At 42.4% G+C, this 14569-nt stretch overlaps 1 protein-coding gene across 14 annotated transcripts in view; it reads right to left on the bottom strand.

Moving 5' to 3' along the window:
- Nucleotides 1–14569, bottom strand: part of USP28 (ubiquitin specific peptidase 28) — a 48403-nt gene that overhangs the window by 26647 nt on the left and 7187 nt on the right. For 13 of the 14 annotated variants that reach the window (XR_016347861.1, XM_075909767.2, XM_075909776.2 and 10 more), the window contains exons 2-5: nucleotides 9751–9828; nucleotides 7599–7731; nucleotides 2194–2299; nucleotides 755–917 (exon numbers count right to left, since the gene is read on the bottom strand). Coding sequence is in view for 13 of the 14 variants with exons in the window: in XM_075909767.2 (XP_075765882.2) it covers nucleotides 755–917; nucleotides 2194–2299; nucleotides 7599–7731; nucleotides 9751–9828 (480 nt within the window). In the remaining variant the exon portion in view is untranslated. Of the gene's footprint in view, nucleotides 1–754; nucleotides 918–2193; nucleotides 2300–7594; nucleotides 7732–9750; nucleotides 9829–14569 lie in introns of those variants that run through there. The other variant, XM_075909773.2, reaches the window with a different exon arrangement.

Consider the following 14569-nt stretch of genomic DNA (forward strand, 5'->3'; position numbering starts at 1 on the left):
AATGTGTTGGGTTTTTCTTTCTGCTGTCTCTTTTCATTTTACTAATCACTCATAATAATCACTAATAATGCACCAGACTAGTTTCTTATTAGTGCAAGCATCTAAGCCACTGTACTCCATTAACTGGAATCTGATACAGCATGTGATGTGGAGACAGTGTTCATTCCAGTAAAATTACATGATCATTACTTTACCAATCTGGCTTTCAAGACATTTTGCCATTGCACCATGTCACAGAACACACATTTGTAAATAATAATAAAGACATGAATATATTTATATAGCCTTTTTTCTATATCTCATTTGTGCTCTGATGACCTGGCTGCTGTTTTTGAACAGGATCAGAGTAAAATATGTTGCCACACAAAGAACCACGTACTTTCGATCCTTTTTGTTTAAAATTAGAAGCAGAAACCTGGCAGACCTGCACAATCTGCTCTCAAATTTTATTTCTGTATTGTGGTCTCCCAAAAAACTGCATCCCAGGGTGAAGATACCCAGTTTTTCTTTTTATATTAATATGAAGTTATTGATAGGAATATGGAGAAATACAGAATAGCAAGCTGGCTCACTGTGACCTTGAGAAAAATCACCTAACCTCTCTGTGCCAACATTTGCCCACCTTCAAAAAAGCAGAAATTACTTCCACCATGAAAATGCTGCAAAGCTTATTTAATTCCAAGAAATGTATGTTTTGATCATAAGGTGGCAAGCATTACAAACAGGTAAATTATTACTGTCACCATTGCACTACCTGTATGACTGCGCTAAACCAGCATGTATTTCCAATGTTCTTCATGCCAACAGGCCAGTCATCCACTCTCCTCCACTCATTCTGCTTGGGATTCTCCCCCCAGACTTCACACCGTTTTCTTTTGGAGCGATTTTTGTTTTCAGCAGCGTTTGCTTTGTGGGCCCTGTCAGAGAACAAGAATGCAAATGTCACATTGCAAGAAAGCATCACATGTAAGTTGTGTCAGCTTTTTTTAAAAGGACACACACTCACTTTGGTAAGTAAGCTGGCTAGTCAAAACACAGAATAGACCAAAGGAATTGGATGCTACTGTAATCCAATGCTGAACAGGAGACATACATGGATCTGACTCACAGATCGGCATACAGTGCCTACCACTTCCAGCACTACTAGGGATGTAAATAGGTAAGCAGTTAGCCCAGCGGTTCCCAACCTTTTCCAGATGGGGACCCATTTTGACAATTCAGGAAGATTTGGTGACCCAAGGCAATTCAAAAACGGGGAGAGGAGAGAGGAGAGGCACGTGGGGAGACACTTGGCGATCCTTTTGCAATGTAATGGTGACCCATATTTGGGTCCTGACCCATAGGTTGGGAAACCCTGATAGCCGATTACCCGGTAAGCATCACACTTACCAGATGATGCCTACTGGAAATGGGTTAACCGGTGCATGGCCGGGCCCATCACACCACCTCATGGTTGAGGTGTACTGCTCCAACGGCTCTCCCCATGGAGGTGGTTAACTGGTTAAACATATAGCTTAACCAGTTATATTTTAAATGCTATTTTACATCCTTATTACAAACCAGGGCCCCACTGCGCTGGTTCTTGTGCTGATAGATACTCATAATCATCACAGAGTTTCCATTCTTGAAGAAGAGTTGTAACTGGTGGGTGAATCAAACAGGGCTTGGAGGAGATTTGGGGGTAGCATGTGTAACAGTACCTCAGGCATTATTTTTCATATATCTGCACATGAGATTTGCAGACGGAGCGTATTTTATTAGTTAATGAAGACAAATTCAACAAATGCACCCCCGTTAAAAATGGACAAAGTAAATAGGTGTTTAGTAACCTACGTAAAATGAAATGGAGGCAGGAGGTCTCTGTACGGATCTTAGTGGACAGGTGCCACAAACCCACTATGTTGGTCACAAAGGCAGTAGCAGCAGGGACAGGATGGGCCATGAAGGGAACTATCGTCGGTCCTTAAATCTGATATTGTGGTGCTGCCACTAAAGCAGTCCCTCCAAGTCCAACACAAAGTACATAGGCTACAGTTCCCAGAGGGCAACAGCCAAAGCACCTTCTAATACCACTAACTGCTCTTAAGTTCAATGAGTAATGTTTGTTTTACAGTTGACAGAAAGCTCTTTGAATAAAGTCCCAGGGTGCATGCATAAGCAAAGAACAAACAAACAAAGTCTTCGTTCACTGACCTGTTAGCATCTCTTTCCACTGCTTGAACTTCTAGAGACTCCAATAAGCTGAGAGCAATGACTGCCTGGAGGTCATCTTTGTTATCAGGTTTTAGATCAATTGCATCTGGAAATTGAAGTGGAGTTATCAGTTTTACGCTAGAAGCAGTGAAACATTACTAAAAAGAAATCCAAGAACCAAACAATGTTAAAGTTTTGCTTCATTAATGCATTAAATCTAAATGTAGAAATATCACAACTTTCTACTGAAAAATTAAATTAACTTTGTGTCCTTTTAGTTTAAAAACCAACCAAATATTCTGTAATCTAGAAGTGAGCTATTATGCACGCCACAATGCTATTTAAAGACAGGATTTCCTTGCCTCTTCATTAAGGTAAGCGGGTAAGAAGCAGTTTGGACTGGTCTAAGAAAAGGAAACTGAAAATGAAAGAGCCTTAAAGTTGCTAGTACCACAGTCTCACAGATTCCAAGGCCAGAAGGGACCATCACAGTCATCTAATCAGATCTCTGGCAGGCCACAGGACTCCCTCCACACCCACAAAATCCTAAATCATGTATTTTAGAAAACATCCCAGTCGATTTAAAAATGGTCAGCGATGGAGAATCCCCCACAATTCGTGCTAATAGTTCCAGTGCTCAATGCCCAGTGCTCCCTCTTCGGATTTTCCATCCGGGAGCAGAGTGAGTTTTGTCTTGTGCACTAATATTGAAGTCACGTGCGCTTGTTTGGATGTGCCACTGTGGCACCCAAGTTTTAAACCTCTCCCTTTTCCCCTCTGCTGCCATGTCTCTCATCCTCCCCTTGGCCCCTCTGCTCCCCCGGTGCCTGCTGCCCTCCCACCCCACCCCTCACTCTCCTCTGCTGTCCTGGCTCCTGCCCTTCTCACACCCCTCAGCTCTCCTCATCCTCCTTGTCCAGCCCTCCTCATCCCCTCTGACCCCTGCACCTGCCCTTCCACTCTGTGCCCACCCCTCCGCTAGCCTCCCTCCCCATCCCCTCTCCTAACACCTCCCTGTACCCACTTGCCCTGTGGTGCCCGTACCTCCACTCCACTCCTCTCCCCATGTCTGCTCTTCTGCTTCACCCCCAAAATCCCCCTGGAACCTGCACCTTCCCTTACCCCCTGAACCCTCCTGGTGCCTCTCCCTTCCCTCACTGCCCTCCTTGCCCTCTTCCTCCCTGGTGCCCATCCCCTCACCACGCTCTGCCCCAGTTCTCCTCACGCCCCCTGCACCCTCACCCAAGACTTTGTCCATCCCCTGCCTTCCTCATGCCCACCCCTCCTTTCAACCCCTCTTCTCCCAACACCCACTCCTCCCCCTCCTCTTCCTTCCTCCCATCCCTTCTCTCAACATCACTCTGTCCCCTCCCCTTTCCCACTGCCACTGACACCTTCCCATTCCTCCCAACCCCCGCTCCTCCTGCCCTTTCCCCTTATTGTCTCCTCTTGGTCCCCTGGCATTTGTCTCTCCTCCACCCTTCCCCTTGAGTGCATTCCCCTTTCTTCTCCTGCCCTGACCCCTTCCTCTCCCCTCAGCCCCAGTCCCTTCCTCTCCTCACCCCCACCTTCCCCTTAGTTATTCCCCTGCCCCTTCCCTTAACTCCTGCCATCCTGACACCTGCACTTGCCGGGCGGGGCAGCATGGCGGGCGGCTGTCCTGTGTGCGGGACTGAAGCCGGGGCCAAAGGGTAGTGTTTTAGATGCTGCTTGTAATTATTAGAATTGGGAGCACTGGCTGTTGGGAGTCTGGAAGCACAGGAAACAGTGGGGGAAGGAGGAGGAGATGAGCCAGGGCTGAGTAAGAGCTACAGAGGGGGCAGCAGCAGCTTTGTAAAGAGGTTTCACCTTTGGTAAATAAAGGCCTGTTGAAGTTTGTTAGTACCTTGCTTGCATGATACAACGCAAAGTGCTATTTTTTGTACTGCAGCTTCGGCCCCAGCAGCTGCGGCTCCAGCGGTGCCCAGGGGCAGGGCCACACAGCGGGCAGCTACCCCGTGTACTGGGACTGGAGTCGGGCCATGGTGCTATTTTCAGGACTGCGGCTCAGGCTCCAGCTCCGGCAGGCGCCACGTGGGCCTCATGGTGGCTGCCCAGCTACTCCTGTGGGGAGGCAGTCACCTGCCATGCAGCTCTGTCCCTGGGAGCAGCTGGGGCCGCACTGAGCAGCTCTGCTGAGGGGGTGTGTGGGACTGAAATTCTTGGCGCACGCCTGTGCAGGTGCACACCTTACAGGGAACCCTGTTAATGACCCTCACTGTTAAAACTGTATGCCTATTTCCAGTCTAGCTTCAACTTTCAGTCAGAAAGGTGAAACATGATTCACTAAGACAGACTGAATAACCCATTATTTAATATTTGTTTCCCAATTAAGTACTTTTTTACTGTAATCTTTCCTTAACCTTTCTCTCCGCGAAGGTAAACAAATTAATCTCCTGGAGTCTATAACTCTAAGGCATGCTTTCTAACACTTTCATCATTCTTATGGTTCTTCTCTGATCCCTCTCCAATTTATCAACATCCTTTCTTAACAATGTGCGCCACAACCTGACAGCTTTCCAAAAGCAGTTGCACCAGGTACAGAGGTAAAATAACCTCTCCATTCCTATTTGAAATTCTGTTGATGCATCCAAGGATTGCTTTAGCCTTACTAGTCACACCGTCATGTTGGAAGTTGACATGCAGCTGATTATCCAACAGAACACCCAACTCTTTTTCAGACTCAATGCTTCTGTACACATAGCCTAAAAATCATTGTTCCAAGATGCATACATTTACATTTGGCTTTATCAAAGCAATATTGCTCTGTATTAATGTCCAGTGGTCTTCATTTTTTACCACTCCCCCAGTGTTAGTTACCAAAATGGCTTTAAGAAATAAAGGGGTTTAGTTTGTTAATGTTTTCTGCAAAGACCGGAGTCAAATTCAAGTCAGACACTATACCACTGGTCCTAAACCGAGTCTTAGGAATGCTCAGCCAATTACAAGCTCACTTTGTTTGCCACCTATTTGGGAATAAGAGAATGAAGTAGGCAGCAGTTTTGAAACAGATGGGCCTTAAACAACAGAATAAAATGTAATTGCTTGCCCTCCCCACTCCAGCTACTTGTGAATATGGTGTTTATTTTATAAACCTGTTTAGTGCATAACAGGCAGCTCAATTAGGGGACACAGTTTTTGCAGAATATTTGTCTTTCACATGATTAAAAGAAATTCATTCTAGTTACTGGCAAGTTTAGATTTATATACAAGTTTCCTTATATTTATACTTGGGTTATATTTTTTGTTTGTTTTCAAAGCATGTAATTGCTTTTAAAAACAATTCCCTGGTAATCAAACTCTTAGTTCACAGTAATTTGTCTGGGAGACTGTCATCTGGCCTATTGTCTATGCGCTCTAACTGTCAGTAGCATTACTCAGCCGTGCAGTAACACTAAACAGATTTAGCTGCTGAGCAGCGAGAACCTGTTGAAATGTGAAGTAAGCCCCACCCAGATGTTAAAAATACGTATTTGAGCTACAGATATGTGAAGCATGGATCCCCACCCCCACCAGATACTATATTCCCAACCAAGCTTCTTGCAAAATGCAGGTTTTGGCATTTGTTTCCAGGAAGAAACTGCAGTAAGCTATGTTTAGGGGGAAAATCAGTAGTTATTTCACAACAATTAACATCAGCAACACAGCTGTGAGTGTGGTAGCGATTGTGTAATATAAAATGCAGATGGGGCATAGGATATTTACCTAATGCCATCAAAGCCTGTCTATACCAGTTGCTCTAGGTAAAATGTTAAAAATCAACTAAGCCCTATTGACTATCAGTGGGCCTTGGTAGTGCCTGTGTAGCTCATTGTTACTCTAACATCAGTATCATTTATAGTACAGACATACTCACAGATACTTAGGACTAATATCCTACTGGTACTTGGAGCACTAGAGGCTAAAGTAAGTTCAAAAATTGTCAACATGTGAGTGAATGAAGAACTACTTCTCTAGTAGAACGAGAAACTGAATAGAAGTTCTTGTAACAAAAGAAACTGGTTGTTCCCAGGCTGCTAACAGGCATTTGTAGAAAGAAGTACATGTCTTAACAAGGATGCTCAGTTCTCTAAGCTAAGGCATAGCCTTAAGGTCACAAAAGGTGCTCAGTGCTGGGGGAGTGATCAGTGAAAAACATGAGCCTCCGGGAACAGCTGTTGCAAATGAAGTTTTCTTATCAGACAACCGATTTTAAAAATAAAAATAATGTCAGTCAGGCAAGTGGCCTGAATGCTGCTTATGGCACTACATTCCAGTCTTCGGTATAGTTGTTCCTTACCTGAAGAGTACTAGAAATGGATAAAAAACAGTGAGCTCCTTTTGGCTGAGTTACAAAGCCTTCCCCAGTGAGTGCTTTTTAGTCCCAATCCTGGCTAAAGCCCTTCAGAAACCAAACTATTCTAACCCTGTACAACAAGGCCACCTGTATTTTACGTGCTGACTGGTGGATGGCAGGACCTTACTTAGTGATTATTTTATTTCCTTCTTATCCTTATGTTGTCATCAGCAACCAGTATTTGCTAGTTCTACCATGAAACTCATGGTTCATGAAAGACAGGACATTTTGCCAATTACTTAAGAGGTGTTTACTTGACCTGGGAAAAAATGTCAGCTTAGTGCAATTACTCTCAGAAACACTGGTCATACAGAATCTGACCCCATGAGCCTGAAGAGAGCCACAGAAATAAAACCCCACTGAACACTCAAGAATCACTCTTAATATCATTCACCTGAAAACAAACAAGAGTTAAATAAGATTATAAATGAGAATCAGATTAAAATACGCAGTTAATGTCAAGGTAAGGATGACAATTACTGAACAATCTGTTACTGCTAGAATTACACGTGACTGTGCCATATCCAAATTCTAGATGAAAAAGTATGCTGTAAAGCAATGAACAAAGAAAAAAAATCTAAGAGTCTAGCACATATTTGTGCAAGACAAATGAACACTGTCTAATAAAGAGGTCCATTAAATTGAACCCATTTTGAGCAACATCATATCCTGTTAAGCCTTCATATTCTTTAACCACTTCACTTAATTGACATTGGATTCAAATAGCAAGGACTCCCTGCCACCTGAGCTGTCTCTGGCCTATGCAACAGAAAGGGTGAAACAAAAAGGAGGAGCTATCAAGTGGACTTAGTTATTCCTTGTTGCCTTGCTATTGAAATTAAAAGTGACAGTTTGTCAGTTTGGTGAAAAGGGGCTAAGCGAGGCTTATATGGGGCACAGGCCTTATGCTAGCCCAGCAGGAATGTATTTCACCTCCAGTAATTCCTTATTAGTGGTAAACCCGTAGCACTTTCTGAGAAAGAGCAACCACAAGTGCACACAATATTCCAGATAAGAATAAACTACCTACTGGTGGGTAGCTCTTTGCCCACAGCACTCCCTTCACAGTCAGACGGTTCCACAGCAACGGCTTCCTGGCCTGGCTCGTTAACATGCTCCTCAGTAAGGAAGGTGACTGCATCTGTTAGGTCGCCATTAGCCGCCTAAGAGGAGAAAATGGGGAGGAGGGGAAGTAGGGAACGGAGGAGGAATTGCCAAGCATTACTCTAGATTCTTTTATATACATCTGAGTGAAAATAAACACCATCTACATGAAAGAGAACACGGTAACAGCAAGTCAGATTTCAGCCATGGGAAAAAACCGACTGCCAAGAAGTTAAAATTGTAAATCTGAAATTTCTCAGATGATAAATAGTTAGGATTCATCCTTTACCATAAGTATCCTTAAGTCAAACCTGTCTCCCTTAAAAGAGATTAGAACAGTCACAGGCTCTAATATCAGCACACACCTAACTGTAAGCACATGAGTAGCCCATAGATATGAGACTACTCATGTGCTTAAAGTTAGGCATGTGCTTAAGCATTTTCTTCAGCTGAGGCAATATTAATGAGCGTGAGCACTGTGTCCTCAAGAAGTGCGGTCCTCTGAACTGCTTTATAACTGTAAAGATACCTCTACACTACAACACTACTTCAAAATTAGAGCTATTCCGAAACAACTTAGTTTGCATCTACACAGCAGGCAGGTATTTCAAAATAGTGTCAAAATACTGTCAAGCTGGAGGACTTCTTACTTTTGTGACCCTCACTGTACGAGGAATAAGGGGAGTTGGAGGAAGAGTGCTCTATTTCTAAATAAGTGCTGTGTAGACGCTCCCTATTTCGAAATAAGCTATTTTGAAATAAGATATGCAACTGACGGAGCCCAATTTGCGTAGCTTATTTAGAGTTAAGCCCTGCAGTGTAGACGCACACTAAGAGTAAGTAAAGGCACTACAAGAACCACATGCTAAAACACAGACAGTAGAGCCGGTTTCACAGGAGAAAGAACTTACAATAACTCGGGTAGGCCTATGACGATTTAGGGAACAAAGCAATGTTAAAATGTATTAGCAAAAAGCTCTCTCTCTCCCAAAACTCTGTAATCAATTAATTGTCTTGAATTAATCTAATATTTTACAATTCCCACTTGAAGAAACATCAAAGGGATGTTTTTGTTTGCTATTTGTTAATTTCCTACTTTTTAAAAAAAGGAAAGGTCTCCTCATGCACAATCAGCAGCAACAGCCACCTTCCATCTGACAGGCCTCAAGAGAAGGCCTATCTCCTATGGTTCCAGACTGGATAATATTAGTACTACACTACCTTCAATTCCCTCCCAATTTTCTGTTTCAATTTATAATGCACATTGTGATTTACAAATAGGGATCTTTCCAGAAGGGTGTTTCTTATTTTTTATTACTACTACCCAGTATTCTCTCTTATGCCTCTCTTTATAGCATCTGTTGTTGTGCTCCCAGTTCTGGAAAAATGATCACAAGTCTGAAAGCACAAACCACAAGTATGTGGTGGATGTTTCAGCTGTGTAGAATTGTGAAGACCATTTAGCTGAAGGAAAACATACTTTACACCACATTTTTATTTACTGTTATGCTTCAGAACATACATGAAAAAGCCCACTTAGGCCAAACATCAATGTTTCTCAGAAATGATTATAGCATCTCAGCATAACACTCATAGTTGCAGGTTCTTCTAGCCTACTGCTGGAAAAGTATGGGAATTGCTCCTATTGTAGTTTGATCCAAAATTTAGAAGAATGGATATTCATCCCAAGAAGAGTTACTCTCTTTCAGCCATATGCTGTACTCTTATATCCACCCACGTCGGGGTTTCATGTATTTAAAACAACAAAAATTAGACAGGAGAAAACGTAATAGGTGACTTGGTCCATCCTCCTGTATACAAGATTGTGCCCTATAGCACATATTCTACTACTTTTGTCAAGTCCAGTTTCGAGCATTTAAAAATCAAGCAGTGTTCTAATATTTGCATATTACAAATGCCAAACAATTATTTGGAGTTCAAAATTTACAGAAAGCTCTTGAAATCTTATATACAGATTAAAGCTCGAACTAGCACAAGCAACAAGACAAAGTCAGCAGAGATTTCCACTCAACAGAGCAATGACGACACTCACAGCATCTCACAAAAAACATACTAACCTTCAGGGCTGCATGAAGAAAGGAGGAATCCTTAATTCCTGTGATTTCTCGCAAGCGGTTTAAGAGCATTTGCCAATTCTGTATTACAAAGGACAAAGAAAGCTCATGTAAGGAGGTGAATGAAAAAGACACGGAGCTTCTGCCACGCTTGTCAGGGGCTCACTTGTAATTCTGATTAACACAGTGACGCAAGACTGAACAATCTGAGATAACGACACTGTCAGACTTCAAGCTGAATAGTTTAGAATTCTTCCAATTTACTTTCAGACTAATATTAATTTTTGTCCGTATTTAAAAGAGCACTTTAAATGGCCTGAGGAGAAACGGTAAAAATACCAATAGTTACACTGGGGGGGAGGGGAGGCATCAGGGCCCCATGTAAATCAATCCTCTCAAAAGAGAAGCAGCATGTGCACTAGGACATATAAGGAGCCCAAGGAATTTATGTGGGTTTGGTGGGGGGCTATTTTAAGCCTTGTTACACATGCCACTTGTGTGTGTCACTTCTCACTTACAATAAGGGTGCCAGAGATATTCAGCACTGTGGACCTGGAAAATCCTCTTCCCCTCCTCCGACAAGAAGCGCTGAATTTTTGGGTAGCTGGCTGCTTGTTGGTTGAGTTACCATCCCCAAAATCTTTCAATATGGTGACTACAACCAGTCCCTGACCATGAGAAGCATTATTTTAGGTTTCAACTCTCTCTCTCTCTCTGGTTAAACATTAGGAATAAATTAGGTCACAAAAATAGAAATTGCACATCTATGACCCTATGCACGGTTCCTCAGGGCTTTATTCCTTATATTTACTGTGTCTGAGGTTTCTATGGGGATAACAGGGCAGTCTGGGATGTGGAGCTGTCAATATGGGAATGATATGCAGTTTCACAGTTCTTTTTCACTGCATTTGGATAGTGTATAGAATGTCTACTTTTCCAGGGCTTGGCCAAAACAGGGGCTTTAATGATAATGAGACTGATGAAGTTGAAACTGGATAAGATGGAGGTGATTCTGGCTGGTTGCAGAAGCAGCTCAAGAGCATGGTAGGGACAGTATATATGCTCTTTGTATGTTGGGAAGATAGACACTCTTTGTCAATTAAGTGTGCAACTGAGAGAAGCTCAAGGAGCAGCAAGGGATCAGAAGTTGCAGATGGCTTTGGTGGCCAGAAATCTTTTTTTCCAGCCTGCATTTGGTTTCAAGTTGAGATCGATTCTCACTGTTGAGAATCCTTTTCAGAGCAATCCAGGCCTATACAACATCCAGAATGGATTATTGGGAATAGGTAGAAAGGGCTGCCCTTGACCGCTAGAGCTGGTGCAGAAGCTGGCCTGCTAAAAGTTATTAACTCCAGGGCGCTCATTACACCTATTTTTTACAGATTGCACTGTGAGGTCCTATTTCCTTCAGAATGAGTAAAACAATATTAGTCAGGAGGAAAGGTCTGCATTTGGTCTGTCAGATCTGAAAGCTTAGGGTTCCCACAGCAGAATGGGGGAAAGACTCCTTTCAGTCTTACAAGTAGGCAAAAGCATTCATCCACTCCAAAATGCATGAGGATAACTGGACAAAGAATTTGTGGTCAATGGAGTAAGATAAGTATCTAAAATACATGCCTGAATGAGCTGTGGAAGGGTTATATTTTTTTGGTCAATGTCAAACTTGAACTTCACCACACAGACACAAAGTGACATAATTATCAAAATTTGCACAAAGAGTAAGAAAATGCTGATTGATACTTTATGAGAGTTTGATTTACAGCTATTTTCTTTATATATTTTGACATATGTTGACAAAATGTGTTTTAACGGGTATAAAGCTTTATCTTTCTGACTCTCAATACCTAGTGTCATTAAATAACTATTGGTTTGGTGTCCCATAATTTCCTGTAACTGAAAATCAGAAAAAAAAATGAAAAAAAGTTTAAAATAATCAATATTACCCATAAAAAATTACCAAAAAAGTGAATTCTGCCAAGCCTAATGATAATCATCCACTACACATCTTCAACCTAATAAATGTTTCATAAGACCTAGTTACTTTGTATTAACTACCAGTTCTAGAATAAACACTGAAGCAAAGGACTGTCCTTTTGTAGCAACAGTCATCAGCTGTACTGTCTAAGCATCCCAAAGCTATGAATAACTTTAGAGACAGAAGTGAGCTGGGGGAGGGGGAGGTCAATTCTTCATGAAGAGTCAGAGCTCTTAATTATTCTAGTCCATGACAATTCTTCCTTCTTAAGAAACATTTCAGCTCAGCAGCCTTCCAGCTCTATCATTTGGTTTCTTTCAACTGGAATAAAAGAAAAACAACAAATGGTCTGGTAGCACTTTATAGACTAACAAAACATGTAGATGGTATCATGAGCTTTCGTGGGCACAGCCCACTTCTTAAGATGATTGGAGTTTTACCAGACCATTTGTTGGTTTTTTCTGTACAGACTAACTCGGCAACCCCCTGAAGCTTCTGGAATAAGAGAGTGAGATACACTTTTGTAATGCAACCATCAGGAGTGTAGGAAGGATATTAGCAGGGGCAGATGACAGTTTTGCGGGGCCCCGGGCAGCGTAATTCCGTGGGCCCCCCCTTTGCCACGGCGCATGCACAGCGGCGCCACCGCGCATGTGCGGGGCTTTCTGAAGCGCGGGGCCCGGGGCGGGCGCCCCGTTCGCCCTGCCCTATATCCGCCCCTGGATATTAGCACCCATAAAGAAATCCCCACGAACATTTGACATACTGGATGTTAACCAGGCTCTTTCGGAGCCCACCCTCAGTCCTATCCAGAAAGTTTAATCTCACCAACATGTGCAATTATTTCATCCTAAATCTACTGCTCTGTGATTCCACTGTAAGATTCTTCCCACTGTCTGATAAAAGTAAATCTACACATTCAGATCTAATTGGAATCATGTTTTCCTATGAGAATTAAGCAAGTCACCTTTGTTTCCAACCATCCATCGAAAGCACAAACAGCAATCATTCAAATGATGCTCTTTCACTGTGAAACATTATAAAATACAGAGAAACACCAATGTACAGAAGGCTTTAAAGAAATGGGTGAACCACAGTGCTTGCCCTGAAGAGCTCACAATCTTTATCCATTTCATAATCTACTATATATAAAAAGCTAAAATGACAAAAATAAAAAATTATTGAGAAAGCAACACTCTTACTGCTCACCCTCAAATATACATTTAGGTTAATTCTTGAATCTAAACTCTCCCCAACCCTGAAGCTAATCATGAGAGAAAAGAAACAGGAAATTCTTATGACTACCAGCAGTACAATGGGAAATTGCATGCTGATCAAATGCCAACATTCTGAGGATCAGGGTTGAATACTTTCACAAAAGCAAACCAATTATATCATGTTGCTAATTTTGCAGCCACACCAAGTTATAGTCCTGTTGATTAACTTTTGCTCAGCAGGGCATTTTGCAGGGGGAGGGAGGGGAGAACAAGGAGAGGACCAATTAGTTTTTTATGGTTCTTTGGGTGCTCTGTGAGGACACATTTTACTGCATTAGCATGTCAGTCATAAGACAAGGGTTTTAGCAACTGAAGGCTTCCTCTACACAACATATTTGAGAGGACTTGTGTTCATGGCAAACAAGCACTGGCAAGTGCCAACAAATCCACACTGGCGTATTTAACTGTCATATATATTAAACAGTTTAAAAATCACCACTCTATTCTGACTGTTTTGTGTTGTGCCACTTTGGAAACTTGACATTAGTAAATGAAACAATTATAATATATGGCAGCCCCAGGAACATGCTTGGCACATTGCAAGAAAGGGAGTCCCTGCCCAGAAGAACTTACAATATAAATTAAGTCTATAGCAACAGAAGAGGACAATAAACAACACGTGGCTGACAGAGGGGAAGATGATGGTGTGGTCAACTAAGTAATATGGCTACTAACCCCCGCTGTTGACCTAAGCTACGTCACTTCAGCTACATAAATAGCGTAGCTGAAGTTGACATACAGCCTCTCCCCAAGTTACGAACGAGTTACAGACCAAACATCTGGCCATAACTCCATTTGTTCGTAACTCGGACCCCATTGAGTTACATAGCGACCTCGCTGTGTGTAAGCACGGGTCGCGTTCATAACTCGGGGACCGCCTTCACGAGCGCTCCATGGGAGCTCTGGTTGTAAATGCGAACGGTCGTAACACGACCATTCGCAACTCGGGGACCGTCTGTACTTACTGCAGTGTCTTGCAAGTGGGAAGGTCAGTGGGGGCTGATCTCCTGTCAATGCTAGCTACTCTTCTTGTCCTGGTGGAGTACCAGGCTCATCAGTTAACCATGTACATGTGTTCACTATTGCATCCCTAGTGTAGACAAGCCCTTGCAAGAGATGAGAGTCCTAGATTTGTTGTTTTAAAATGACTAGGGCATATAAACTACCTGAACTATTATGCTTTGAGGAGGGATTTAAAGCAGGAAAGGATAGAGGCAGGATACACTGGTTCCAGAAAGGAACTGCAAAAATAACAGTTTGCATGAAGCGGCCTGCATGGAAAAAGCACGCAAAATAGGTGGCCTTTACCCAATGCAGTTTTACTTCACATTTATCATTCTGGGAAAATAGATACTAAAAAGATTAAAAATGTACAGATAGATATTAACAACCTTTCCAGCACTTGTGCAGCAAGATCTTATGCAATCCAATACCTAGCTAGACTGAAGGATGAAAATAGCTGGCCACGGCTTTAATGTACATCCAGTCTCGTACAATTTTGACATTAGGACAGCATAAAAATGTACAATTAGAAACAAACAAAATCAATCACCTGTTTCCCCTGATTTCT

Source organism: Pelodiscus sinensis, chromosome 25 (genome assembly GCF_052426305.1).
Source record: "Pelodiscus sinensis isolate ZL-2025 chromosome 25, ASM5242630v1, whole genome shotgun sequence".
In the NCBI taxonomy this organism is placed as follows: Eukaryota; Metazoa; Chordata; order Testudines; family Trionychidae; genus Pelodiscus; species Pelodiscus sinensis.